The sequence below is a fragment of the Equus przewalskii genome, chromosome 12, assembly GCF_037783145.1.
Source record: "Equus przewalskii isolate Varuska chromosome 12, EquPr2, whole genome shotgun sequence".
NCBI lineage: Eukaryota > Metazoa > Chordata > Mammalia > Perissodactyla > Equidae > Equus > Equus przewalskii.
In genome coordinates, this window is record NC_091842.1 from 3,926,342 (window position 1) to 3,952,141 (window position 25,800).

General features: G+C 53.3%; 2 protein-coding genes across 4 annotated transcripts in view; both read right to left on the reverse strand.

The window, feature by feature from the left end:
* Nucleotides 1-20,695, reverse strand: part of RADIL (Rap associating with DIL domain) — a 69,631-nt gene extending 48,936 nt beyond the window's left edge. The window contains exons 1-3 of one of the 3 annotated variants that reach the window (XM_070566210.1): nucleotides 19,781-20,345; nucleotides 19,275-19,416; nucleotides 15,838-16,436 (exon numbers count right to left, since the gene is read on the reverse strand). In XM_070566210.1, the coding sequence (XP_070422311.1) occupies nucleotides 15,838-16,372 (535 nt within the window). In that variant the 5' untranslated portion in view covers nucleotides 16,373-16,436; nucleotides 19,275-19,416; nucleotides 19,781-20,345. Of the gene's footprint in view, nucleotides 1-15,837; nucleotides 16,437-19,274; nucleotides 19,417-19,780; nucleotides 20,346-20,539 lie in introns of those variants that run through there. The other 2 variants (XM_070566209.1, XM_070566211.1) reach the window with 2 other exon arrangements.
* Nucleotides 1,058-5,414, reverse strand: PAPOLB (poly(A) polymerase beta). The gene has a single exon (XM_008544192.2). The coding sequence runs from the start codon at nucleotides 5,219-5,221 to the stop codon at nucleotides 3,293-3,295; it is 1,929 nt and encodes a 642-aa protein (XP_008542414.2). The 5' UTR covers nucleotides 5,222-5,414; the 3' UTR covers nucleotides 1,058-3,292.
* Nucleotides 20,696-25,800: the final 5,105 nt, after the last annotated feature.

Genomic DNA, 25,800 nt, shown 5'->3' on the forward strand with positions numbered 1-25,800 from the left:
AGGGCTGCTTTCACGCTACAAAGGTAAAGTTACGTAGTTGACACAGAGACCGTGTGGCCTCACGAAGCTGAAAATATCTACCATCTCGCCTTTTATAGAAAAAGTTTGCCAACCACTGTTGCTGTGTTGAAAACGTTTCCATTTTTTCAGTCTGCTTGATATCATTAATGAAAGAGTTGTTTTAAAATCTTCTCTGACAATGACACTTTTGGCAATTTCTGTTAATCTTTGTTACTTTACATAGAGGCTAATTTATTAAGTGCAAACAAGTTTTAAATGGTTCTATTTTCCTGCTGCATTATTTCTTCTCTCACTTACGCAGTGGTCCTTTTGTCCCTAGTAACTACTTTTGCTTTGAAATCTGTTTGGATGATATTGTTACTATGACAGTTTCTTTTTGTTAGCACATCTTTTTTCCATTCTTTTATGTCTTACGTTTTGGGTGTGTCGCTTGTAAATAAAAGAGCATAGAGCTGGACTTAGTTTTTCCATGGAATCTGACAATCCGTCTTTTAGTCAGGAAGGTTGGTCCATTTATTACATACAATGACATATACTTGGTTTCATTTCCTCCATCCTAGATTGTATTTTCTTTTTTACTTTATTTTTTTTAGTGAGGAAGATTGGCCCTGAGCTAACATCTGTGCCCATCTTCCTCTACTTTGCATGTGGGACACCACCACAGCACAGCTTGATGAGCAGTGTGTATGTCCACACCCGGGATCTGGACCCATGAACCCTGTGCCATCAAAGCAGAGTGTGCAAACGTAACCATGAGGCCACTAGGCCAGCCCCTATTGTATTTTCTCTGTATACAGTTTTTTTCTCTGCTTTTCCCCTCCTTTCCTTCCTGCCTTCTTTAGGATTAAGACTTTTTATCTCCATTTTTTTACTTGTATTGATTTGAAATTTTAACCTTCTCATCTTTTCTCCCAAAAGTATAACATGAATTCTAGACTTCACCAAGTTGAAAAGCTCACCAGCGTCTCCACCCTTCTCTGAACAGTGCGGAACATCTGAACTCTTATCGTCAGATTTAAACCCCTATGCTTGCTTCTTTGCTGTTTATTTTTATTGTGTTTTTAACGGAGAAATACATCATCTGTTTCCAAAATAGCACTTGAAAAATACAAGGAGTACAGATACTATAAAACAAAGCAAACTCCAGCCATCAGACACTATGCACATCATACGAAAAAAAATAGTCTAACAGTCAGGTAATGAAAACTAGAATTAAAAAGGCCCAAGTTTCCAGCTTGGTAAAACAAGTACAGTTACATGAAACATTTAATAAGCAAATTTTCCCCAATGTGTAAACAAAATGACAAGACTAAATTTGTGCCTGGCCATTTCAACCCGACACCACAGCTACTTGCAACACACAGGCACTGTGCACACCTCGCCTGCCTTCTCACTGGGGTGGAGGGCAGGGTGACCACACAGGGCGGAGGGGGCAGACAGGCACACCGTGTCCTGGATGTCAGAAGGAATGATGAGAAGAGAGCCTCAGTGACTACAGAGCATGAAAGGAGAAAGACCGCATTCCTGCTTTGGAAGATTAATCTAGAAGAATAGGGAAAGGGTCTAGGAAGCTACAGTTTAACGTCAACAATGCGCATGTGGTACAAAGGAACACGGCTGGGGGAGGAGAAGGTCGGAACCAGCCAAGTGGAGAACCTGTCAGATCAAAATTGAGTTTTCATTCATCTCCAGCTGCTGTCACTCATGCTTCCTAAACATGATGTTCTGCTGCTTAATTATGAGCGGTCTTTTTTTTTTTTTTGCTTGTTTAAAGAAAGGTATTCCTAATCTTTGGTAGGATAAAACAAGAGTAGAAAGCTGACTAGACATCAAGCACTTGCTAGAAATTATTTGTTATGTTTCTACACATAAAATTCACTGATGAATTTTAGTTAAGTCATTTAAAAATAAAAATTGGTTTAAAATTCTTGGAGAAAATGCCTTTTTGCTTACACATTTAAACTGGAAACTAACTTTACTATAAGCAGGTACTCTGTGGAGCACACAAAATTTCTCATATGCAGAGAGCAAATGGCCATCCAAGATCGACAACATGGCTCACAGGCATTACTTTCAGTAAAGTCTTATCAAAATATTAGCCATGGAACCAAAATTTAGTGCTTTATGCCACACGGCCACAGGATTGCTGGTTCCACACTACGGTTAAGAAAATATTAGCATTCTGGGTTTTTTTAAGAAACAACACATAAGCAGACCTTGTGCATAGGAGCCAAGAAGAGCAGGGGGAGGCAAAAAGCCTTTTTGCTTCAGGACAAATGATTAAGGACAAGACTATGGAGCTTTTTGAGCTCCAAGACAATGTGTGCTGTTCGATCGCTGATTGTGGGCACCAGAAGCCAATTCTACAGATAAAACCAAGATCTCATTTCTTGATCATGTCCCATCAAAACCGAGGACTTACTAATCACTGTTTCGTGTCAAACATACACCCTAAGAGCTGACATTTCGTTTTGAAGGGTCACAGCTACCTCACAGGGACTGAGCTAGATGCATTTTCATGCTTGTTCTGAAGTACAGGACACCACGGCACGGGGGTACCCAAGCTGAAGGTTAACAATGAAAAAAACTCTTCAGGAAAAAAAGCTAAAATTCATCAAGCTGAAAAATCTAAAATTAGTTCTATCTTCTAATAAAAATATACATAAAGTGCATCATCACTGCAAGGCATTCTGATACCACTTTGTATTGCAAATTTTCCCCAACAACGCATCAAAGATAAATCCAGTCCAGAGGTCAGCCACGGGTACAAATATAGTGCAGGGTTTCTCTCTTTTTTCTCTTTAACAGTAGTAGTCCTCTGGAAGAGTTAACAGAACTGTCACGGACACATTAATAATCAGACACGTTGACAGCAGTACTTTCAGCTTCACACACTAACCTGGACTTCTGATCAAGATTAGCCCAGTAAAGGCAGTGACCAAACAAGCTTAAATCTACTTTGAGTCCTTTCTACTTTGGTCCCCTTCCTCCTCCTCCTTTCACATTTGAAGACGACAGGTTGAGCTGGCAGATACTGTTTATGAACCCTCAAAGTTGTTTTCATCAGTTCACTCTGCTTTATTGAATTCCTGACAACAGGAACAGGATGAGCAGGGCTACTGGAAAGGTCTGCCCTGGACGTTTCCCACGAGGCCAACAGAGAAGCTGCTCCGTGGAGTTTCTAATTGGGTTGTGCTTGTCCCTTTATGAGACTGTTCCTCTTCTGTTTTGGTGTCCTTGGTCCTTTCTCCGTATGAGATGAGAATGTCCCCTAGACTCCTACTATAGGGTTAGCTACGTTTGCGGCTGCACTCCCTGAAGGCCTGGGTGGATGGTTCACCAGACAGGCTGAAGAAACGACTCTGGTGACCGTGGGCTTTGGGGGTGGAGAAACAGCTGGGTGAGAGGCAGTCTGAGCAACGCTTTCACTCGGCGTACCCCCGGAGCTGTCACTGGGATACACCTGTGGCAAGGAAACGTCAGTAACCTGCACGCTGCTCACAGGCGCTGCCATTACAGCCAAGGTAGGACTGTTTCTGCCCTGAGAGCTGCCACTCACTGGGCCAGTCTTCACAGTGCTAGGAGGTGAAGGCACAGACATGCTGTTTTCACTGTCTGCGGTCAAGTCGAGGCTGTCGTCACTCAAAGCTGTCAACGTGACACCTTCTGCCGACTGTGTTTTCTTTTGCTGAAGCTCATGATTAGGGAGCAGCTGATGAAGTTCCTTTCTTTTTAAATGCATCGCAGCAATCTTCATATCCATCTCAAACATCTTGCTATTTATAGCTTGCCTATAAACCGTGTCTGTGAAAGACTGGATGTCATAGGTGAGATCAATACTGAGAACATCAGAGTTTTCTGGTTTCTTTAATACTAACCCAATCACCCACATTGTACGAAATTCTTCCTTGTCGGGATTTTCTTTGGGTGCTGGAAACGACTGAGGATTCACGTGCGCCAGTGTGATAAATTCATTCTTCTCCAAGCTTCCCACCAGGATTCGGATTTTTGATTCCACCAAGCCCACCCACTCCAGATGCTGTTTTTCAGTTGGTGCGCTCGCTAGAAGTACAATGTAGTGCTTGTACTTTTGGAAGAAGCTGGGTGCTTCAAAAAGTTTGGACCACTCGGCCCTACTCAGCAAGATTTCATGTGTGATAGCAAGCCCCTGTTTAAACTCCTCGACCATGACCATCCTTGTGGAAACAGACACGTTGTAGGTGGAGTTCTGCTGTGGGTACGCTGGTGTGATTATAGGCATAAGATGGTACCTGTCACTGGGATTTACCCTTGGGTCCCACACAGGCAAATTAAGATTCCGCTCTTCCGGCTCTTTGAGCAGCACTGGGTTTGGCCACTCCCATTCAGAAAACACCAAGAAAAATTTACGTACAAGGGTGGATGCTATGGCGTTTGGATAAAGCTGGCAAGTCCTCGCCACTAGCATGGCCCAGGAAACCCCTCCTAGGAAACCTAATATATTGGAATAGATGTTGTGGCACTTGGCCCACAATTTGATGGCTCTTAGAGTCAACCTGAAGTTGTCGATGTTGGGGACGAGGTGTAAGATTTCATCAGTGACTCGGCAGCCGTTAAGACTTCTTATGCATCGAATGTCTAAATTTTTAAGCAGACTATCGTCTCTTAGGTCCAAATCTTCTGGAATCGTCTGCAGTGCTAATCTTGCAAACAAAATGTCAATCTCGATCCCATCAAAACACAGTTTGATGACGGGAACAAACGCCTCCTCCACGGCCCGCAAGTCTTTCACCTCCTCGTGGAGCTTCAGCTTGTCGTAGAAGGAGGTGAAGAAGTCGCTGCGGTCCACGTGTCTCGGCGCCACGCACAGGGCGTCTATGTCGGCGCCCTTCGTGTGCACCCCCAGCCGGTAGGAGCCGAACGTGAAGATCTTCCCGCCCACGCTCTCCACCACGGCCTGCGGCAGGCTCTTGCTCTCGCTGATCTCCCGGATCCATTCCTTGACCAGATTATTCAATTTCTCCAAAATCAGAGTCCGGCGCTGCAGTTCCTCTTCCTCTTCGAACACCCCGAAGGGCCTCAGGGTCTCCACCAGCTTCCGGGTGAGCACGCGGTCAGTCTCCTTGGGGGCGGCCAGACTGATGGGCGCGGAGATGCCGGGGTGCTTGGGCGGCGGCGGGGGCGGCGGGGGTCCCGGGCTCGTCACCGGCAACGGCATCATCTCTAGCGCCGGCCCCTCCGCGCCGCCCCCGCCGCCGCCGCGACCCCCGCGGCCGCCCGGGTCATGATCCGCTGAGGCCGGAGGGGCGGGGCTCCTACCAGCCCGGGGGGCGACCCGCTCCCGCTCCGCTCCCGCCGCTTCAAGCGCCTCTCCGCCGTCCCCTCGGCCCCAACATGGCGCCCGGGCCCTCGGCGCGGCGTTCTAGAACGGCCACGCACGCCACGCGCAGCACGCGTGCGCGCTGCGCAGAGTTTCACGGGAGTTGTAGTTTCCAGGGGTGCAACGCGGCCATCAGGCGGGTGGGAGTGGGCAGGGGCGCGCCTTCGTTTTCGGCCTCGTTTTCATTATTTACCCAGACCCACCCATCTAGCCCTCGCTCACCATTTCCTCTTACGCCTCAGATCTGCTTCCTCTCCAGGGGCAGCTTCAGGTGTTCCTCTCCCGAAGGCACATCCTTTAGCAATCCCTTCACCGCGAGGGTCCGCTGGTGGCGGCAGCTCCCGGCGTGGCCTCCGTGGCCCGCGGCCGGGATGACGTTCAGCCGGGCCTGCCACTCTGGGCTGACGGTTCCGTTCTCGCCACGCCTTCGAGGTCCTAGCTGCTGTCTTCTGGTTGCCGTGGTTGCTGGTGGGGAGTCTGCAGTCAGGCCAAAACTGCTGCTCACCTGTCCCGTCTTTTCGGCAGCTGTGAAAACCTCCTCCGCCCCTGGTTCCTGCGGTACCACCGCTAGGTGTCAAGGGGTAAATTCCTGTTTCTTTGTCTCACACAGGATACCCCATGATTCCTGAATTTCATGCTTTTCATTCCGTGACATCTGAAAGATTCTCAGGCGTGTCCTTGGAAGATGCTCTCCCGGCATTCTCTTGATTCTGGTCATGTGACACATGACAGCCCTTCTCATTGTGTTCTCTGTGTCTCTTCCTCCGTGTTTCTTTCTGGGCGACAGCAGATCTACCTCTCACTTCTCCAATTCTCTCTTCAGCTGTATTTAGTCTGCTGTTTAAGCCCTCACTGAATGCTTATGTTTTTATTACTAGAAGCATTATCTCGTCCTTTCCCAAATCTTCCCTGCCTTTCTGGGTGACATTCTGTTCTTTCCTGTTTTCTTTCTGCCTTTTGTTTCTTTACACGTTTTACACATACTTAGTCAGTATTCTATAACAGTCCCAGTTCCTAATCTGATTGTATAGCTAGTTCTCTACGGACTGATTTGGAGTGGCACTGCTTCACGTGTCTTGTAATTTGAGGCTGTGGGCTCATCTCTGGCGAGGCTCAGCATGGCTGTGTGAAGGATGTGTCCTTCTAAGGGGATTTGCTTTGTCTCTCTCAGATGTCTGCGTGCACTATCAAATTATGTACACTGTAATTTAAATGCTCATCCAGGGGTTATCCAGACCACGTAAGGACTGTGATTTTTGAACCTCAAACATGTGTGAGAGGAAGAGCAGTTTTCAATCCTGGGGAAGAGTCTTTAGCTCTCCCCACCCAGAGCCCATCAAGAAAGGTAACTCTTTGTCATCAGCTTTTACCAGGTAGCAGATTCTTCCTGTTCCATATTGTCACTCAATATGTCACCCCTTGAGGGTTCCAACTATATTTGGGGGTCTCAGTTCCAACTCCCTACCTCTTAAGGTCCTAAGGCTCTGTGCGACTTTCTTGGGCAGCCATTAAACTTAAGTTTCTTAGCTACCAAGACTGGCAGATACCTCCAGGGCGATTATAGCTTCAGAATCAGCTAAGATTCTGAGGTTTGAAGGTTCCTCTTTTGTGGGTTTTTTTTTTTTTTTCACCCCTAGGGATGTCCTTTCTTTTCTTGAGTACTCAGCTATGCATCTGAAAGGAGATTTGCTATATTTTATCCAGCACTTCTGGGTACTTTATATAGAAAGATTCTTCAGAATAATTAATCCTACGTATTGCCAGAAATCTAAGCACCTGTTTTCCAGCCCATTTCAATATGCTTTGTGTGCTTACCATTCCAGTAGCACATCTATCAGGAGGGTCTTTGGTGACTTCTCTGTTGCTTTATCAAATGGATCCCATGGTCTACACCTTTTGTGACCTGTAGCAGCCTCATCTTGGCCTCCATGGCACCACATTTTTGTGTTGTCTTGTACATCTCTGGCTTCCTCTCAGTCTAATTTGCTGAGTGTTCCTCCGTTACTTAGCCTTTAAATATCGCCTATTTACAGATTGATTTAATTTTTTATAGCAGACTCTTCTGAGCTCCAGGTCCCTATCATCTGACTTCCTATCTGCCACCTCTATTTGGACGTCTCAAACTTCACATGGTCTAGAGAGAACTCTTACTGTTCCCTCCATAACTTGTTTCTCTCTCCGTAGTCTCCATCTTAGTAAATGGCATCTCCATCTACCCAGATGCTCATACCAGAAACCTGGGGATCATTCTTGACTCCCCCCTCCTTCTCATCCCCAACATCCAGTTCATTTACAAATACTGTGGATTCTACCTCCAGAATATATTTGGGATTCACCCACTTTTCCCCACCTACTTCCCTCATAACTCTAGTCCAAGCCACCATCAACGCTCACCCAGGCTCCCACAGTAACTTAATTACTCTCCTATTACTGACTTTCTCAAAGTATTCTCTACCTCATAGCCAAAGTGGTCTTTTAACCCCTCCAGTGGCCTCCCATTAAACTTAGTCTAAAATCCAAAATACCTAACAACCCAGGTTTGCCTTTCCCCCCACCCTCTCTCCAGCCTCACCCCAACAACGTCCCCCCTATGCCCCAGCCACAGTGGCCCTCTTTCAGTGCCCTGCATTTGTGCCATTCTCTCTCATCCTTGGGTCTTTGCATAGTGCTAGTCCCTCTGCCCAGAAATTTCTCCCTGCCCCACCAACTGTCCACTACTCTTCACCTGGTTAGTGTCTCGTCATCTTTGAGATTGGCTTAAATTTCGTCTCAGAGAGAATTTCCCCAACCCTCATGCTAAATTGGCACCTGTACTTTTCTTTCAGGGCATGCGTCACAATTTGTAATTATATGTTTTTTGAGTGATTATGTCTTCATCTTTATTTCCCACTAGACTCTCGGGTCCCTGAGTACATGATCTACTTGTTTTGTCAACTGCTGCATATCCAGCACCTAGTCAAGTCCCTAACAGATGGCAGCACTCAACAATTACTTGCCAACAAATGAATGAATGAGAACAAAAGAGAAAATTATTTCTCCTTCAAGTCACTGGCAAATCAATATCCAGAAGACTGATTTCTTGAGGGTTTTTTTTTGTTTTGGGGTTTTTTTTTTACTGGGGAAGATTATCCTGGCGCTAACATCTATGCCAACCTTCCTCCACTTTATATGTGGGTTGCCACCACAGCCTGGCTGACGAGTGGTGTAGGTCCGTGCCCAGGATCTGAACCCATAAACTGAGGCCACTGCAGCAGAGCACACCGAACTGAGTTAACCAGGCCCCTCCTGAGTTTTGATTAGGTAGAGGGGCAGTTTCAAATCGACACATGGTGACCTTTGGGAAAGCACTGCATGGCTCAGTTCACAGCTGCTCCCACCTCTTGGCTGTAGAGTTTCCACGGCTGCATGACCCTAGCAGCCCATGGGACAGCGGCCGCTTCTGACTGGAAAGTGTTTCCAGGGGGGCCTTTTGTGAGTCGAGGGAGGAGGGCTCGTACTCAGTGCATAAGGACTGGAAGGGCCGCACAAGAAAGCAGGCCACTGTTGTAGCAGCCTTTCTGGGGAGGATGCTGCCCGGCAGTGCTCACTAGGAAACACGGTGAGCTGCCTATAATCCAGCAAGTCTATTCCTGGGAGGACACCCCCAGAGAACTCTGCACAGCCCCTCAAGAGGGTCGTAGTGCCCCTGTTTGAGGGAGGAAGCAGCTGGATGCAGCCGAGTGCCCACGGTGAGAGAACGGGTGATGGGTACCTCCATCGATGGAAAACCACGCCTCAGTCAAAGGCTATGACTGGCCTCACAGCCGGCACCACGGGCAGATCTTAGCTTATCTACACAGTATCCTCAGTGGGAGAGAAAGTTTAAACTGTGATATAATCAAACCCAGCTACCCCTTCCCCTTGTGGTCTGTGCCTTTTAGGCCTTCTTTATGAAGTCGTTCTTTTGGCTCTATAGTTTTACCTTTGACACCTGGGTCTTCAATGCATTTGGAGTAAGGATCCAAGTTTATTTTTCTCCATATAGTGGAAGCCAGTTATCCCAACACTGTTTACAAAATCCTCTCCCCACAACCTGTGATTGCCCACAGCACACCCCGTCCCCATGGGGCCAGTCAACACGGGTGCCTCTGCCCTCTCTGTTCTGCTCCTCCACCTGCTCGAACGTTCCTGCCCCAAAACCACAAGGCTTCATGACCACTGATTAGAACACGTCTCAGCACTGAGGTCAGCCTCCCCTGCACTGCTCGTCTCGTCCCATCTCCTTCCCCAGAGACGGACTCAGTCTGTGCAAGGACAGCACAGCCAAGGAGGTGGGCTCAGCCTCGTTTACTGTTTCCACTCTGTACGCATCTGAACGTGTGTCCAGGGCCTCTGGAAGCCTCTGGCAATATTTCTGCCACTTTAACCTTCAGAAGGAAAAAGAGAGACTTGACTGGGTCTGCACAAGCATACTGTCCAAACCCATGAGGGACACTCCTCTGTATAATTGAAATCCACGCCCCAGAATCTTTCCACCAACATTATAAGTCACTGTCGGGAACCAACAGATATCGACGTGGTTTAAATGTTAATAACAACATAGTTGTTGATATGTTACTACTTCCTGGAAATGCTTCAGGCGGTTGACGGCACAAAGTCAGGTCTCTATTTCCATTTAATCAAATTCAGAATTTTGCTTTTCTGTCTGCCTGTTTCAAGGCAGCATTGAAGAGGTTGACTCAGTCTACTGAAATCGTGCAACACGAACGGCTTCAAGAAACAGACTGGTCTGCTACGCTAGTTGCACAGCAAACGCTGGCTAATGAGGTTTCTTGAACATACTTCTAGAACTTTTAAATCAATTTCAGCCGAACTGTAAACAGGTTTTAGAACGTACGAGTTAAGCAAGTGCCGTTTAGTTTATGAAATCACTAGTCATTCAGGACGACCGTCCACATCCACCCTCATGTTTTGAGTATTCCAATTTGGGGCCAAATGCCAAGGAAGCTGGACAGTTGTGAACTGGGATCACAGAGCTGGAGGGCTGAGAAGCGGCTGGGTTCTGGCTCACCGCCCCCCCCCCAGCCTGACACCTAACCCCCACTGTGACAGAGCCCCTGTGCCCCAACACCCCGGAGGGCTCTGCCCACTGCGGGCACGCACTTCCTTTGCTGGCTCCATTCCTTCCCCACAGCGTCCACCCTGGCCATAAGTTCGCCAATTCCTCTTATCATTTATGTCTTTCAAACATTTGACACCAGTTAAGATCTCCTCTGTGTTGTCTGCGTTAAGCGCTGAGCGGCCCCCTTTGGAGGCTCCTTACACAGTGTGGCTGGAAGTCTCCCAGGGGAGCAGGGAGTGTGCCGGCTAGGCCCCAGGTGGGGACCACCCAGCTGGCGAGAACAGGGCCCTTAAGCCCACTGCTGATGCTGCGCTTCTATGTGACTCTGAAAGCTATGAGTTTTTTTTAAGTCCAAGCAGTGAATTGAAGGAGGAACCTGGCTGTGAGCAGCTAAACTTACTCAACTTTATGTTCTCTTTGAATTAAAAATCCTCAAACATGTCTTTTAAGTTTAATAACTTTCCTAGTTTTAGACTGATGAAAAAAGGTGGGGGTGGTTTGCTTTTTACCAAACCACATCAACCAAGCGTTTCCCACAATGACTCTGTCACTGAGAACAGGCTCGGAGGACGTCCCCCTCACGACTCCAGGCAGCCTCTCCTAAACAAAAGAAGGAGTCTGGATCGCCCCCTTCGTCCTGAGATAAGAGTTATTACAAATCAGATTCAGAGCGGGAGGAAAAAGCATCAGATGAAAACGACAGCAGAGAGTGGGGGGGGCGTGTGAGCACAGGACTCACACACAGTGCCCAGTTAGCAGACAGAGATGGCAGAGGTTTCCAGTGGAGCCAGACGTCCCTGTCTGTCACCGTGGGTTCGGGCCCTGTCTGCCCATCCCTGGATGACAAAGGGGGACGGCAAACACACACCCAAGTCGGGGCCTCAGAGATGACACATCTCTCACCACCGGCCACTCCAGCCGGGCCTGGAGCAGAGGGGCTGTCAGGTGCCAGAGCGGCACATTCCTCAACCACAGCTTGTACCGGGGGACAGTCACCCTGCCACCTCCCCCTGCAAGGAAACCAGATTCCAACCCTGGAGTCTTGGATGCACGTGGAAGCCAAGACTTACAGAGGCGCCTGCTCTTCTAAGTCGCTTCAATCCGTAAGCAGGCACTTAGCAAGCACCTACTGTATGCCCGACGTCTGACATCACAAGCCCAGGGACCAACGCAGAGATGTCCCTGGAGCTGCAGAGCTCACCCAGGCCGCAGTGGCGGCAGACACGCTCTGAGCCTGCCTTGCTCCCAAGGGGCAGCAAAGCAGAGGTGGCCCTGCCCGCCGCGACGGAGCACCGCCAAGCCCTGAGGGCCCAGAAGGCGTCCACAGGCACAAAAAGGCTCCGCACGTCACCCCCCTCAAGACCCTGGGCTTCCAAGGCACCCCAAGTCCCTCAGCGCCCCAGGGGAGACAGCGTGGCCTGATCCACGGCCCCAACGGGGAGGTGCTGCTGTGGCCGACAAGCCGAGCTTCCCCAACTGTGTCCTGGCCACTAGGTGCAATCAGTGGTCCCCAGTCGAGGGTGACTTTCCCCCCAGGGACACTTGGCAATGTCCGGGGACGTTTTGGTTGCCACAGCTGGTGGGGATGCTCCAGGCATCTAACACGTGGAGGCCTGGGTGCTGCCAAACATCCTCCGACGCACAGGCGGCCCCCACAGCAAACGACTGCGGGCCCAAAACGTGAGTGGGGCTGAGGTTGAAAAACCCAGTCCAAACACGCTCTTCCGTTCTGGGAACACAAATAAACCCTCCTCTCGCCCTTCCCTAGCCGCTGACGAAAACCACATGGCTTGGCCGCCCCCCTCCCCAAAGGGAGCCCGAGTGATCACTTCCTTATCTCGGGGAGAGGCCCGGGGGCCCCTCCACGTGGCACGTCCTCCGGGCCAGCCTGGTGGGAAACTGCAGTGGGAGCCGCACCCACACGGCCGCCCCTCCCGGAGCTGACACACGATGTTTGGATACTGGAAATGAGGGGGAAGCTGGCAGCTGTGAAAAGGCAACATTTATGGAAAACAAAGCCCCGGAGAGCCAGGTGCCTCACTGGGGCGCCTAACCAGGCCCACACGGTGGAGGCGCCCCGGGGGCTCTTATTGCAGGCCTCGGGGAAGCAGGGCTGTCACCCCCACTCTCACACCTGATGCTGGGGGGTCCCAGTCAACGTGCAGGAGAAAGGCCTGCAGGTGCCCCCCCGCCCCACACACCTGCTCCCCAACGCTCCTCGGCTCCACAGCCACCAAGGCGCGCACTGTGGGCTTTGGCTAAAGACCTCCTCTCAAACCAGTATGACCAGTGAGCCCCAACTCGCAACCAGGGCAAGTCTTTTGTGGGACTCTTGTGGGACTTGTGGGAACAATCACTAAAGAACGAAAATTACTGTGACGGCATTCAGTAACCTGGACCTGAGCCCGGGGAAGGCCAGCAGTTATTCATACACGCACATGCCTGTGCACGCACACGCACACACGTGTGCACGCACACAGGGGGTCCCTCCCCTTTTCCACCACTTCTTCCAGATGAGGTCGACTACTGGCTCAATGGGGAGGAGGGACCACCTTACCTGTCCTTTGGGGAAGGAAGGAGGGGAACGAGGTGCCCGGAGCACCGCTCAGCAGTGGCACCCACCACCCCACCGAAACACCCCCCCTCTCGGCATTGGTCCCAGCACAGCAAATGCCACCGCCAGCCTCACAGCGACATGCAGGCCAGCGAAGGCGCCCGCTCTCTCAGCACAGGCCGGCACTGCGGGGCCATCAGCCTCCTGGGGGCTCAGCAGGGACAGGCCACGTGGGAGGTCAGCAGCCCCCTCCCTGGGGCACGTAAGGCAGGGGATGCAGCCACAGGCGTGAGGACCTTGGGGGGAAGCCTCCCCTGGCAGGACCGGCAGATGAGCTTGCAATTCTTTCTTATTATCAAACTTAACGGTCACCAACCTGCGACACCAAACACCCCCTAGGCGCCTCGCCCGCCTCCACATCACGGCGACTTTGGGTCTCTCTGTTGTGCCCACCGTTGGGGAGGATGGCAGGGGGACACTGGGCCACTTTAGCTGCCACCCAGCAGCTCTCAGGAAGCGGGATGGGACACGACTCAGCTCCCTGGGGCTCCGTCCTTCCAGGATGCTGGCAGAAGCCAGGAGTGTGCTACAGCCACGGCGCACGGCCGCCTGCAGAGGCCCCGAGGCCACACCAGGCTCTGCACAGAGGAGCAGCTCAGGGCGCGTGTGCCCGCGTGTGAGCATGTCAGCTTTGTGTCCATATATCCATGTGTCATCAGAATAACCAAACGAGGACGCTAACTCGAAGGTGTGGACTCCATCCGGGTCAAGCGTGGCACAGGCCCTGAGCCTGGGCCACCGTGGAGCTCAGACAACCCGCGGCCCCCGAGGGCCTCTCCGAGCCCGCTCCACTGTCACTGGCGAGGGGACGGCACGGCCCACACCCGAGTGGAAGGCCAGGGAGGCGTAGGCCTGCTCGGGGCAGGTAACACAACCCGCTGCAGCCGGAGAAGTGTGTCAGCGAGCCGGGCCGGCTCAATAGGCTCTTTGTGTGGGAGGCCTGCAAAGCCACCACCGGCTCAACGGGCTGTGGCACTGGCCTTCTCTTGCCTCGAATGATGTAAAAGGGAAGGTCTCAAAGGGGTTGGTGACCGTAAGCCAAAGCCCGGCCTCCTGCGATGGTCCCCATGGCCCCCCCCAGCAATCACCCCGTGACACAGAGCAGGCGCTCCGAGGCCCCCAGGCGCCCGGGGTACAGGGACTTTCAGGACGGGCAGGGCTGGCCTGGCCCATGGCTCTTTGCACCCCACTCAGCAGAGCACACACAGGGCAGACAACGACACTGGCCACTCCACCCACACCACTGCGGCCCCTTCCAGAAGGAGGAGGGGACCGGCCAGAGTCCCCTGGAGTATGACAAGGCAGAGTCAGGACAAAAAGCCAACCACCTGAACCGGAGCCTCAGGAGTGGGGCCTCGTCTGCAGAGACTTCATCAGACGTCAGCCCAACAGTGGCTGGCTTTTTATTACCCCGCGTGCCAGGCACTGTGGACAACGTCAGTGATAGAAGACCCTCCGTGGCGGAGGACCCCCAGCCGTCCTCAGCACCCCACGGCCCACAGCACACAGAGCAAAGTGCTTCCCCTGGGCAGGACAGACATTGTCATCATAACACACTACTATGATTTCCCGTGGCAGCGCTAAGAACTTTCCGCACGTCACTGGGAGAGTCACGCTCCCATCCTCCAGATCAAGAAACTGAGGCCGAAAGAGGTAAAGCAATTTGCCTAAGGGAACAGAGGGCCACTGCTGCCCAGTGCCAGCCGTGGCACCCAGAGCTGCGCAGGCCAGGCCCAAGGGACCCCACCCCACGGGAGTCCACCGCCATGCACACCCCTTGTCTTCACATACTGATGGTGCAAGGCAGGCTTCTCAATGGCAGCAGAACTGGAGAAAATGAGAGTGCGCCACACCTCAGGGATGCACACAAAATGTCGGCGAGGGCTCCAGGCCCCTTGCAACCTACGAATCAAGTGACAAGTCTCCTGAGGCCATTAAATGTCTTTCCGCTCTGGGCCACAGAAGACCAGTCCACTTACTTGTGTGAAGCCACCGTTTTCTATGGGAAGCTAGGAAACAGTCAAAGATGATCTGAGATACATTTAAGAGTCTTTTGGCATTAAAAAAATTATCGCTTGTGGCGCTTACCTATTAAGACAAACAAATGCTTCCCACCAATTGAATAACAGCCCTGCACAAAGCAGTGGCCCACAGGCCACAGAAGGCTCCCTCCCGCCCTCGGGCAGGGACTTAGAGCCGCCCGTGGCTCCTGGCACGCCTCAGAGGGACAATAACCAACCATTCCTAGGCTGGGCCTCCCTCCACACGGCCTCCAACTGCCCTGGCACCCACGACCCCACGCACAGCGAATGCCCCCGTCCCCTCTGGAGGCCCGGCTTCCAGCATGTTTTCATCTGATCGCTCAGGGACTCGGGCACTGCAGGATGCTCTGTGACGCGTCTGCCACCTGCACTGGACAAGGTGCTCCCTGCAGCTAATGACAGGCTTGCCAGACAGCTGGGGAGGGGTCTCTAAACAAAAGGAGGCACCCGCCCTACAACGCGGCAGGAGCCCAGCAGGAGCCACTGAAGAACAGCAGCGGGCGGGCGTCCCACCGCGTGGACAGTGCCGTCTCCAGGACAGGTGCGGTGAGCGCCGGGAATGGTGGGGGAAGTCCTCAGACGCCGGGACAGAGGCCCTGACTCTCCTCCTCCCCACGGTTTCCCCCGATCAGGCCCCTGCACCTCTGCCTGTCCATCTCCCTGACCAGCCCCCAGCTTTTCCTGAATCTTCCCCCGTCACCTGCTGTCATAGTGTCCACATCCTTGGCCGCCAGCTCCTCCACGTCTGACCTCTTTCTCAGCTCGAACCTCCGGGACAGGCCTTCTCGGGGTTTCCATAATTCCTGGATCAAGAGGGGCTTCTCGTTGTCCCCAAACACCCGAAGGCATTCGGCCTGCCACTGCTGCCCGGAGGCGCCGGCCTGGCCCACCACGTCACACAGCACGTACTGGCTGGCGCACTCGGGGCTCAAGGCATAGCGCTCCAAGGCCTCTTTGACCAGCTCCCGGGCACTGGACGTGCCGGTGGCCAGGACGCTCTTGTAGTGGGTGCCTGTGCAGACGCTGTCCCCGAACACCTTCAGGACGCCGGGGGCCGAGAGCTGGGTGGACAGCTCCGCGGGGTCGTCGCTGGCCCCCAGGCTGGAGAGGGCGGCGTCCAGGTCACGGTCCTTGTAGCTCAGCGTCCGGGACAGCATGCTGGACAGCAGCTGACTCTGACGCTTCAGCTTGCTCTTGGTGGGTGGAGACATGATGAAGTGGGTCCCATAAAACATGGTGGGTCAGTCTTCGTGGATGAGGACCGAGGGCTCCAGCCAGCGGCGGGGAAGAGGCCGGGTCCTGGGAGAGGAACGGAAGCTGGGTTAGCGCTGACCGTCAGGAGCAGCAAGAGCAAAGGAGGCTCAGGGGAATTCTAACAGACCCAGGGGCCATCCGGGGCCCAACAGAACCAGCAGACACGCCACCCTCGGCCAAGTCCCAACAGAGCCCCCAAGTGAGGCTATGGCTGAGCTGGCAGGGGCCACAGGGGACAAAGCAGGTGTGAACGGGCTGAAATGCCCTTCGAGGAAAGCCATTATTAGGAGGCGTGATGAGGTCACCAACAGGTAAGACGTGCTCTGCTGTAGGGTGGCGGCCTGTAAGGTGCTGGCACCATGCACACCACACGCAGGCAGCCAGGGAACCGTGACGGACAGCGTGGGTGCGAGTTGTCCTCGCAGAGCAGACCTTGAGCAGGGCTGGCCCGGTCACATGGGACACAACCCAACAACGTGGCAGCCACAGAAAAGTTACACACCACGGAGCGTGTGAAATGCCTTCTCCCCTTAAACTCCCTCTCTCCTTCACCACAGCCTGTAATGTGGAAAATTCATCACAAATACAGGTGACACTAGGAAAACGGGCAGGGTGGCAGCCACATTAGCAGAGTAATAAGCGATCAGACATTCAAAACACAAACCCCCCAAAAGGCGGCTTCTCGAGGCCCGGCCCTGGCTTGGAGGAGCCACTTGCCGGGAGTGGCGGCGCTAGAATGTCCGAGGGACCACAGTGGACACAGAAGGGCTCCTCCAGAACCGTGGAGGCATGACTGGAATGTATGCATTCCACCCACCGCATCCAGCCTGGTACGCCAGCCCTGGCCAGGCCGGAGATGCAGAGAGCCGGGGAAATGAGAAAACAGCTCGGGGACCCTTTGGTGTGTCAGAAAACCATAATTCTGGTGCACTTAGTGTTCCCAGGGCCTAGAGCGCTAAAGAGAGCGTTTGTCAGGTTCCCTCAAAGTTCTGGGGGAGCAGGAGGCTGAGGAAAAGGAAGATGTCTCTGCTTCATAAAAGCGAAGGCTTTACAAGTCCGTGGAGACTGGAAAACCGCACACGTCTCCTGACTAACGCACCCCACTGCTAAGCTCGTGTCCTCACCAGTGACAAAAGCAGACAGACCAGAGAAGAAAACTCCACTTTCTAGAAGGTTCTGGAAACAGCGGCCCAGGTCCCAGTGAGGGCAGCACCGGCCACCTCACAGGGCCATGAACATCAGCAGTAGACTTGCCTGAAGTCAGAACCCTCGTCCCGACTCACTCGTGGCTCCCGGGGCGCTGGAAAGGGCTTTTGGAAGTGAAAGTGGCTGCTAGAGCAGGTGACAGTGACGGGGGAGCCGCCCAAAGAAAAGGACTCACACTGACCCCAAACCGCCCAGGCCGCCAACACCGACATGGTGAACGGGGTATCCTCCTCGCTGTCCACCCAGGCTTCCGTCACGTCCTCTCAGGTCTCCCACCCACCCCTCCACCCCCCTCCGAGGGCTGTCGGGAATTCAGGCGGAAAAGCAGGCCTGCCAGCAACGCAGCCAGAACCAGCCCCCGGACATCCTTGAGGACCCCGAACTCTTCAAAATGCTTTGTGCACCAAAGACTGGGTTCCAAACCCAAACTCAAACGTCTGCCCTCTGGGGTGGGCCGGGGGCGCTCCTCCCGCCCTGCAGCCTGTTGCTTACGCTTTACCCCTGCAAAGCCTGTCACTGTGTCAGGGCTTTCTGAAGACTTGAACTCGCTCAAAGCAGTCAAGTGCCCTAAGCAGAAGGAGCACATGAGGCTCTCTGGCCTCAGCGAGTCACGCTGTCAAGGAGGAAACATGTCAACCGCTTCGTTCTTCCTCCGGAGGAATGTGCGACAAGTTTCCTGGTCAGATGGGAAGGAGTCTGGAGCTGGCTAGGGCCCCCCTCGTGGACCTGTCGGAGGCCTCGAGTGAAGTGACCGCAGGAGCCTTTCAGAGAGTGCTCGCCTGACAAGCACATGGCTGTGCGTTTGCACACCATGCACGCCAGCAGCTTCGCACGGCTGCCAACTCCACCCTGAGCCTTCTGAAGGTCACACAGCCCTGCCTCCGAAACGTCCAACCCGGGCCTCTCCGACCCCACTCTCCGCTTCCCTGGCCTCCTTCAAGCATAGCCCCCCGGGTCCCCACCCAAACCGAGAGTGGCCCACAGTGTGGCCTCTGCCACTAGGCAGAAGCCTCTGCCTTTCGAGATGATGTCTGAGTGTAAATTTAAATATGATGCTGAAAACTGCGAGACCGGGTCTGGGCAGAAAAGTCAGGGCGCAAACGTAGGAGTTTGAAAGACCCCCAGATACAACGGAGAAGGGAATTGCTGTTATGCACCCGGGGGCCGATCCAGGTTCTGTAAGGTCTGAAGCTTACATAGTTCTGCTCATACAGGAAAGAAACAGAAAACTACAAATGCACGGCTGCCAGGTCCCCTCCCGGGGCCTTGGAAGTGAGGGGCCCTCCCTCCCCTCCGGCAATCTCTCGTGCTGGGCTAGAAGGCAAAGTTAGCGGTGTCAATGAAGCGAGCAGAGGGCACAGAGGAGAGAATCTGATGCCTTCCTTTCCAGACCCTGCTTCCTAAGCCCCAGGAAGTCCCAGTAAACACAGCCCCTGATCTCTCTGATCCAGCTGATCAGGAAGCTTTTATCTTCTCAGGGTCACTCTCTCTGTGGCCATTTTCAGAGAGTAACCAGGGAGGGAGCCACTTGTTTACGTCACCTTCCGCCTATCCACAAGTACTGCCTGTTTGAGAAAAAGTGACGGATCCTTTTTTGGAAAGGGCAAGAGGGCAGGAATATCCTACAGAGCCGTGCGCACCCTGGGTAACCAGATCTGTTCTTTGGGGGAGCCTGACCTGCCTTTTCTTTTTCTGCTTTCTTCTCTCCTCTTTCACACAAATAGTTGGGGGAACACGGGCCCACACGAGGGTGTGGGACGTTTGCTGCTGCTTCTCTTGGAGAATGTTTTTCTCTTGTTCTCAAGGAAGAATCCAGTTTCTGAGGAAAACAAGCTCAAGTCACACCAGTGAGGGCAGGCAGAGAGCGAGGTCAGCGCAGGGCTGACAAAATGGGTGGAGGGACGTGGCTGTTCCAACATGGGAATATGGAATCCATTAGAATTTCCACCCGGACAGGAAAGGAAGAGCATAGATCTGCAGGCCCTGCTTTAGCCCCCACGGTCCATAAATCCTATCTCGACAGCTCCAGCCAGAGAGATGCTTTTAAATACAAAAATAATTGAATCAGATTTAATTCTGACATGCTAGCCTCTTGAGACGGGACTGACTTTTTCCGCCCATGGGATTAAGGACCGGCTCCCCGCTGGAATGCACGAGAGGTGGCCCGAGCTGACTGAAGACACCTGTAATCGCCGGTGACTTGGAAAATTCTTTTTGGCAATTCAGATTAACCAAACACTTGACACGGCGCTGGGGGCTGAGCGGGCGGGGCTGCGGCTCCACCCAGGGGCCCCAACCAACCCGCTCCCTGGTGGGAAAAAGCCAGTTTCTTCCACGGGGGCCACCCCAGGAGCTCCAGCTCAGCGTATGTTTTCTTAGATGCAGTATTCGCAGAGGGGCTGGAAGTGGGACAGAAATAGCTGGGAGACAATGCTTTCAGCTGGCACACGAGTGGGGAAGGCGCTGCTGTGTGCACAGGAGAATCAAGACGGGCTGTGGGCGGGGGGATGTCACACCGACCCTGGAGGAGGGTGCGGACCCTGCGCCCCGCTCCCCCGCGGCTCCTGTGCTGCCAGACCCCGCCCCCCCCCGCAAGGGGACCACCCGGGAGACTGAGGCCCGCGGGACCCTGCAGGTCGGGGCCAGGCTCTGGGAGCCGCAGGGGGCGCTGGCCGCACCCCACGCCCCCGAAAACCGCAGGCTGGGCCGCCCTCGCCCGCACTCGCCGGCCTTCGGGTCCCGCCCCCCTGGGGCCGCGCCCGGGCCCCGAGAGCCGCCGGTTTCCATGGCAACCGGACAAGCCTGGCCTGGGCGGCCAAGGAGATGCCCCGTGCGGACCCCGTTGCCCCAGCGCGCGCCCCGCGGCCTCGGCGCCCCGGAGCCCCGGCCGCCGCCGGGAGGCGCCCCCCTCCGCCGCCACTCCTCGCGCAGCCCGCACTCACCTCCAGCACAGCCCGCCGCCGCCGCCGCCGCCGCGTTCCCGCGCGGCTCCCACACCCGCCGTTGGCCCGGGCCCGTGCCCGGGACCCGCGCGTGGCGCGGCGCCTCCTGCCGGCCGCAAAGGACGGGGCGGGGCCTGGGGGCGGGGCTTCAGGGGCGGGGCTAGCTACAAGAAGAGGCGGGCCGTGCGCGGTCTCCCCCTGTGCCCACCAATGGACGGGGAGGAGGCCTCGAGGGGCGGGGCCTCGGGGGCGGGGCCGGCTACGAGAAGAGGCGGGCCGTGTGCGAGCTCTCCTGTACCCACCAATGGAGAGAGAGGAGGCCTCGAGGGGCGGGGCCTCGGGGGCGGGGCCGGCTACAAGAAGAGGCGGGCCGTGTGCGGGCTCCTCCTGTTCCCACCAATGGACGGGGAGGAGGCCTCGAGGGGCGGGGCCTGGGGGGGAGTGCAGAGCCGGTGAGGGATTGGGCGGAGCGCCGGCGCCACCTGCAGGCCAATTAACGGGTGTGGGCGTGGCCTCGGAGGCAGAGGTGGAGTCTCTGGGAGAGGGCGGGGCTGCGCAGCCAAGGGGCGGGGCCTCTGCAGGAGGGGCGGGGCCAGGGTAAACTGGGTGCCACGTGCTGGCCTCACGCTCTGGGGCACCGGCGAGCAGTGTTTTGTCCCCACTTTTTAATGCCACGGAGCCGAGGAAAGGCAAACACTTAACTGAAATGGGGCAGCCCAATATATGAACATCTAAGACGCTGAAAAAGGAAAAGGGTGGCTGGTTCCATCTCCCCTACAGTCTGTGCCCCACTGGGCAGCCAGAGTTGCAAATGACAAATCAGATGACAGCACTCTTCTGCTTAAAACAGAGCCGGGTCAGCTCTGGGGCTCTGGCCCAACAGCCCTCCTTAGGTCACTTGTTTTAAAAGTAGCTCGTGTCCTTAGAGCTCACTTTGGCACCAGCCCTCCCGCTGGGTCCACTTTGGAGAAAGGCTTCTCACAGACAGGGCTGTGAGACTGACGGCACGTTGGACACGGAGATGCAGAATTCTGACCCTGGGCGTGGACCTCTTTGTTGACAGCTATAGGGCTATAAAGTTTTACAGTAGTGACCCCAGATTTGTGCAGGGGAAAATGGGAAGGAGGGAACAGACATTTATGAACTACCTACTGTATATGTCAGACCCTACACTAGGGGCTTCACCTCGGTCATCTCATTTAAAGCTTGCGTCAGTTCTGGTGAGGGAGATGTTGTTACGAAATCTGGACCAAGTCTGGGCTGCTGTCTGTTTTTGTAAATAAAGTTTTATTGGAACCCAGCAATACCTATTTGTTTACTATTGTCTATAATCGCTTTCATGCAACAAAGACTTTACCGCCCAAAAGCCTAGAATAATTCCTATCTGGCCCTTGACAGAGACAGTTTGCTGACCCCGCTCTTCGGGATCTAGTAATGCCAACTATTTGGTATTACTACACCGTTTCACACCTCTGTATCTTTGCTCAGGCCATCCGCTCGGCCTTGAAATACCTTTCCCAACTGTGCTAGGCTGCTCAGGGGCCAGAGCAGATGCCACACACTGGGGGCTTAAACAGCGGAAATTTATTGTCTCACACTTCTGGAGGCTGGAAGTCAGACATCAAGGTGCCAGCAGGATTAGTTCCTTCTGAGGCTCCTCCCCTTGGCTTGTAAATGGCCATCTTCTCCCTGTGTCCTCACGTGGTCGTCCCTCCGTGCGTGTCTATGTCCTAATCTCCTCTTCTTATAAGGACACAGTTCTATTGGATTAGGGCCCACCCTAATGACCCATTTTAACTTAATCACCTCTTTAAAGGCCCTATCTCCAAACACAGTCACATCCTGAGGTATTGGGGGTTAGGGCTTCAACACATACATTTTAGGGGAACACAGTTCAGCTCATCACTCCAATCTTCCTGACCTGGCCAATTTCTACCCATCCTTGAAGACTCAGAGTAGGTGTTATGTGGGAGCCAGCCCCCAAGGTGGTCCCCAGTGATTCACGCCTTCTGGTTTTCAGGCCCCCGTGTAGTCCCGTCCCATGTTGACTAGGGCTGACCTGTGTAACCAATAAGATGCTGCCAAAATGACAGTATGACTTCTGGAGCTAAATCATAAAAGATATGACTTCCACCCTCACTCTCTCTTGGATCCCTCGCTCTGGGAGAAGCCGGCTGCCATGCTGGGAGGACACTCAAACAGCCCCAGAGAGGTCCACATGGTGAGAAACCAGCACCTCTTGCCAACAGCTGGCACCAACTCGCCATCCATGTGAGTGAGCCGTGCTGGATGCAGGACCCAGGAGCCTTCAGATGAATGCAGCCCTGAGCGACATCTTGACTGTATCTGATGAGGAGCCCTGAGCCAGAAGCACCCAGCAAAGCTGCTCTCAAATTCCCAACCCTCGGAAACTGTGTGAGATGACAGATGTTTATTATGGATTTAAGTCACTAAACGTGGGAGTGGCTTGTTAGGCAGCAATGGATAATAAATACACCTTATCCAGGAAGGCCTCTCTGACCCCTAGACTTGGCCACATGCCCCTCCTTTGTGCTCTCACAGACTTTTTTTTTTTTTGCAGGGGAGGATTTGCTCTGAGCTAACATCTGCTGCCAATCTTCCTCTTTTTTTTTTTTTCTCCCCAAAGCCCCAGTGCATGGTTGTGTTCCTAGTTGTAAGTCCTTCTAGTTCTTCAACATGAGCCACCACCACAGCATGGCTACTGACAGACAGGTGGGGTGGTTCTGTGACCGGGAAATGAACCGAGGCTGCTGAGGCAGTGAGAGCACCAAACTTCGACCACTAGGCCATCAGGGCTGGCTCCAGACTTTTATTTCTTATTTTTTTATTGACCAAGTCCACATTATACCCAACTATGCTCCTTCAATGCAAACCAGACGTTGTTACTTCTCAGCCTGTAATCCTCTAATAACTCCCTTTTGCACTTACAATAAAGTGGGGCTTCCAGAACCCTCCCCCACGGGCTCCTGTTGACCCCCCCCCCCAGATGCTCTCTCCCTCTGCCACGGAGCTCCAGCCCCACCTAACTCCTGTTTCAAACACACTAAGCTCACACTCTCCTCAGAAGCCTCTCCCCTTGATGCCCTTCTTCCTAAAATGCTCCTCCCACTGTGTTTGCGTGCTGGCACCTTCCTCTCATGAAAACCCGGCTCAACTACTGGGTCCTGACCACTGAGCCACCCTGCACTCACTCTCTATCTATCTCACCCCCCGTTTTGTTTAATCCATAGGCCTTTATCACTATTTATTTGTTGTGTATTTAACACGCACTAGGATTTGTGTTCCGTGAAGGCAGGCGCCTCATCTGTCCTGTCTACCTCCATCCTTGGCTCCAAGTAGGTGCGCAATAAATATTCCTTAAAGGAATAAAGGAATGAACAGATTTCGGCCCATCCCACCTCTCACCCCCTCCGTCAGCTGGAAGTTTCTCAAGGGCAAGAACTGAGTTCTGTTCATCTTTGTTTTCCAGCACCCAGCCCAGGGGCAGGTGAACCAAACAAGGTTTGGAAGCATAGGGTTGAACAGCTGGAAATTCAAGGGGCGAAAATGGAGTGTTGCGCTGCCCGCCATGGCCACCAGAGGGCGGCAGAGTCCCGAGACTTGCTCAAGGAAAGGACCAGATGAGCCCAGAGGAAAAGCATCCAGTTAAGAGCCAAGCGCCGGTTCCCAGGGGACGCCCGGTCCAGAGGCGGGGAGACTGGGCATTTGGGGACAGAAGAGAGGAAGGGCAGGTGGCGGCAGGCACAGGGACAGCGTCAGAGCCCAGCCCTTCTTTCAGAGACTAAGTCGGCATCATTAGAAGGGGCTGGCGAAACAAGTGATTTAATCCTGGGACTCCGTTCTGGATGAACTCAGCACCACGACCTATAAATGGCAGCCCTTCGGGTTTGCTCATTCCTTGTAGACTCATCAGCCTGAAACGGCAATTGTTATTTTTCGTCCCACATCGTATGCTGAGCGACTTTCAGTCAACAGTTTAGTACCTCTTGGCACTGGTAATGTAGGAGGTACCAGGACTGCAGAGTAACATATGGGGCACAAGAACAGCAGAGTAACGTATGGGGTGCTGGGACCGCAGAGTAACATATGGGGTACCAGGACGTCAGAGTAACGTACAAGGTGCCAGGACTGCAGAGTAACACATGGGGTACCAGGGTGTCAGAGTAACGTACAAGGTGCCAGGACTGCAGAGTAACACATGGGGTACCAGGGTGTCAGAGTAACGTACAAGGTGCCAGGACTGCAGAGTAACACCTGGGGTACCAGGACAGTAGAGTAACGTACAAGGTGCCAGGACTGCAGAGTAACACATGGGGTACCAGGACAGCAGAGTAACATATGGGGTACCAGGACTGCAGAGTAATGTACAGGGTGCCAGGACTGCAGAGTAACATATGAGGCACCAGGACTGGAGATTAACATATGGAGTACCACAATTACAGAGTAATGTGTAGGGTACCAGGACTACAGAGTAACATATGGGGTACCAGGACAGCAGAGTAACATATGGGGTACCAGGACAGCAGAGTAACATAGGGGTACCAGGACAATAGAGTAACATATGGGGTATCAGGAGTGCAGAGTAACATATGGAGTACCACAACTACAGAGTAATGTATGGGGTTCGAGGATTACAGAGTAATGGTATTTGATACTCTTCGTTTGAAGTTATGTGTATACTCCGATGTAGACATCCAATAGGCAATTAGCTCTAGAGACCTGAAGCTCAGGTGAGATATTTAACTGGAAGATATTGATTCAGTCATTAGCCTGTCGATGGGAAACGAAGCCGGGGTGGTGGCGTGTTCAGCTGAAACAAAGATGTCAGTACCATAACACAGATCAAGCCAAACGGTTCCTGAGTGTTTGCTCTGCTGTGAAGAAGCTTGAACCACATTTACTGAACTGCCAAAGATTCGAGGCTGGGTGGGACTTAAGAAATCATCTACCCCAGTGGTTATCAAACTCTGGAAATCCTTGTTCTCTGGGGACTGGGAATGTGTTGAAAAGCTCGTTTCAGTCCACGTAGGACAGAGGATCTGTTTCATCAGCCAACAATATGACCACGTGACATGGTCACAACATAAAAACACAAACATGGGCACATGTGGCCTCAGGAAAACACGCTGCGGAACCAAATATGCTTGGCAGGACCTGACCTTTCCATTAGCATTAATTTTTTATTTGTTTACTTGATTTGTTACTTGCAAGCGTTTGTTAGAAGGTACCATTTCGTTTAT

Coding starts and splice junctions, on each gene's coding strand:
- PAPOLB (XM_008544192.2), bottom strand. CDS start 5,221: ATGATGCCGTTGCCGGTGACGAGCCCGGGACCCCCGCCGCCCCCGCCG.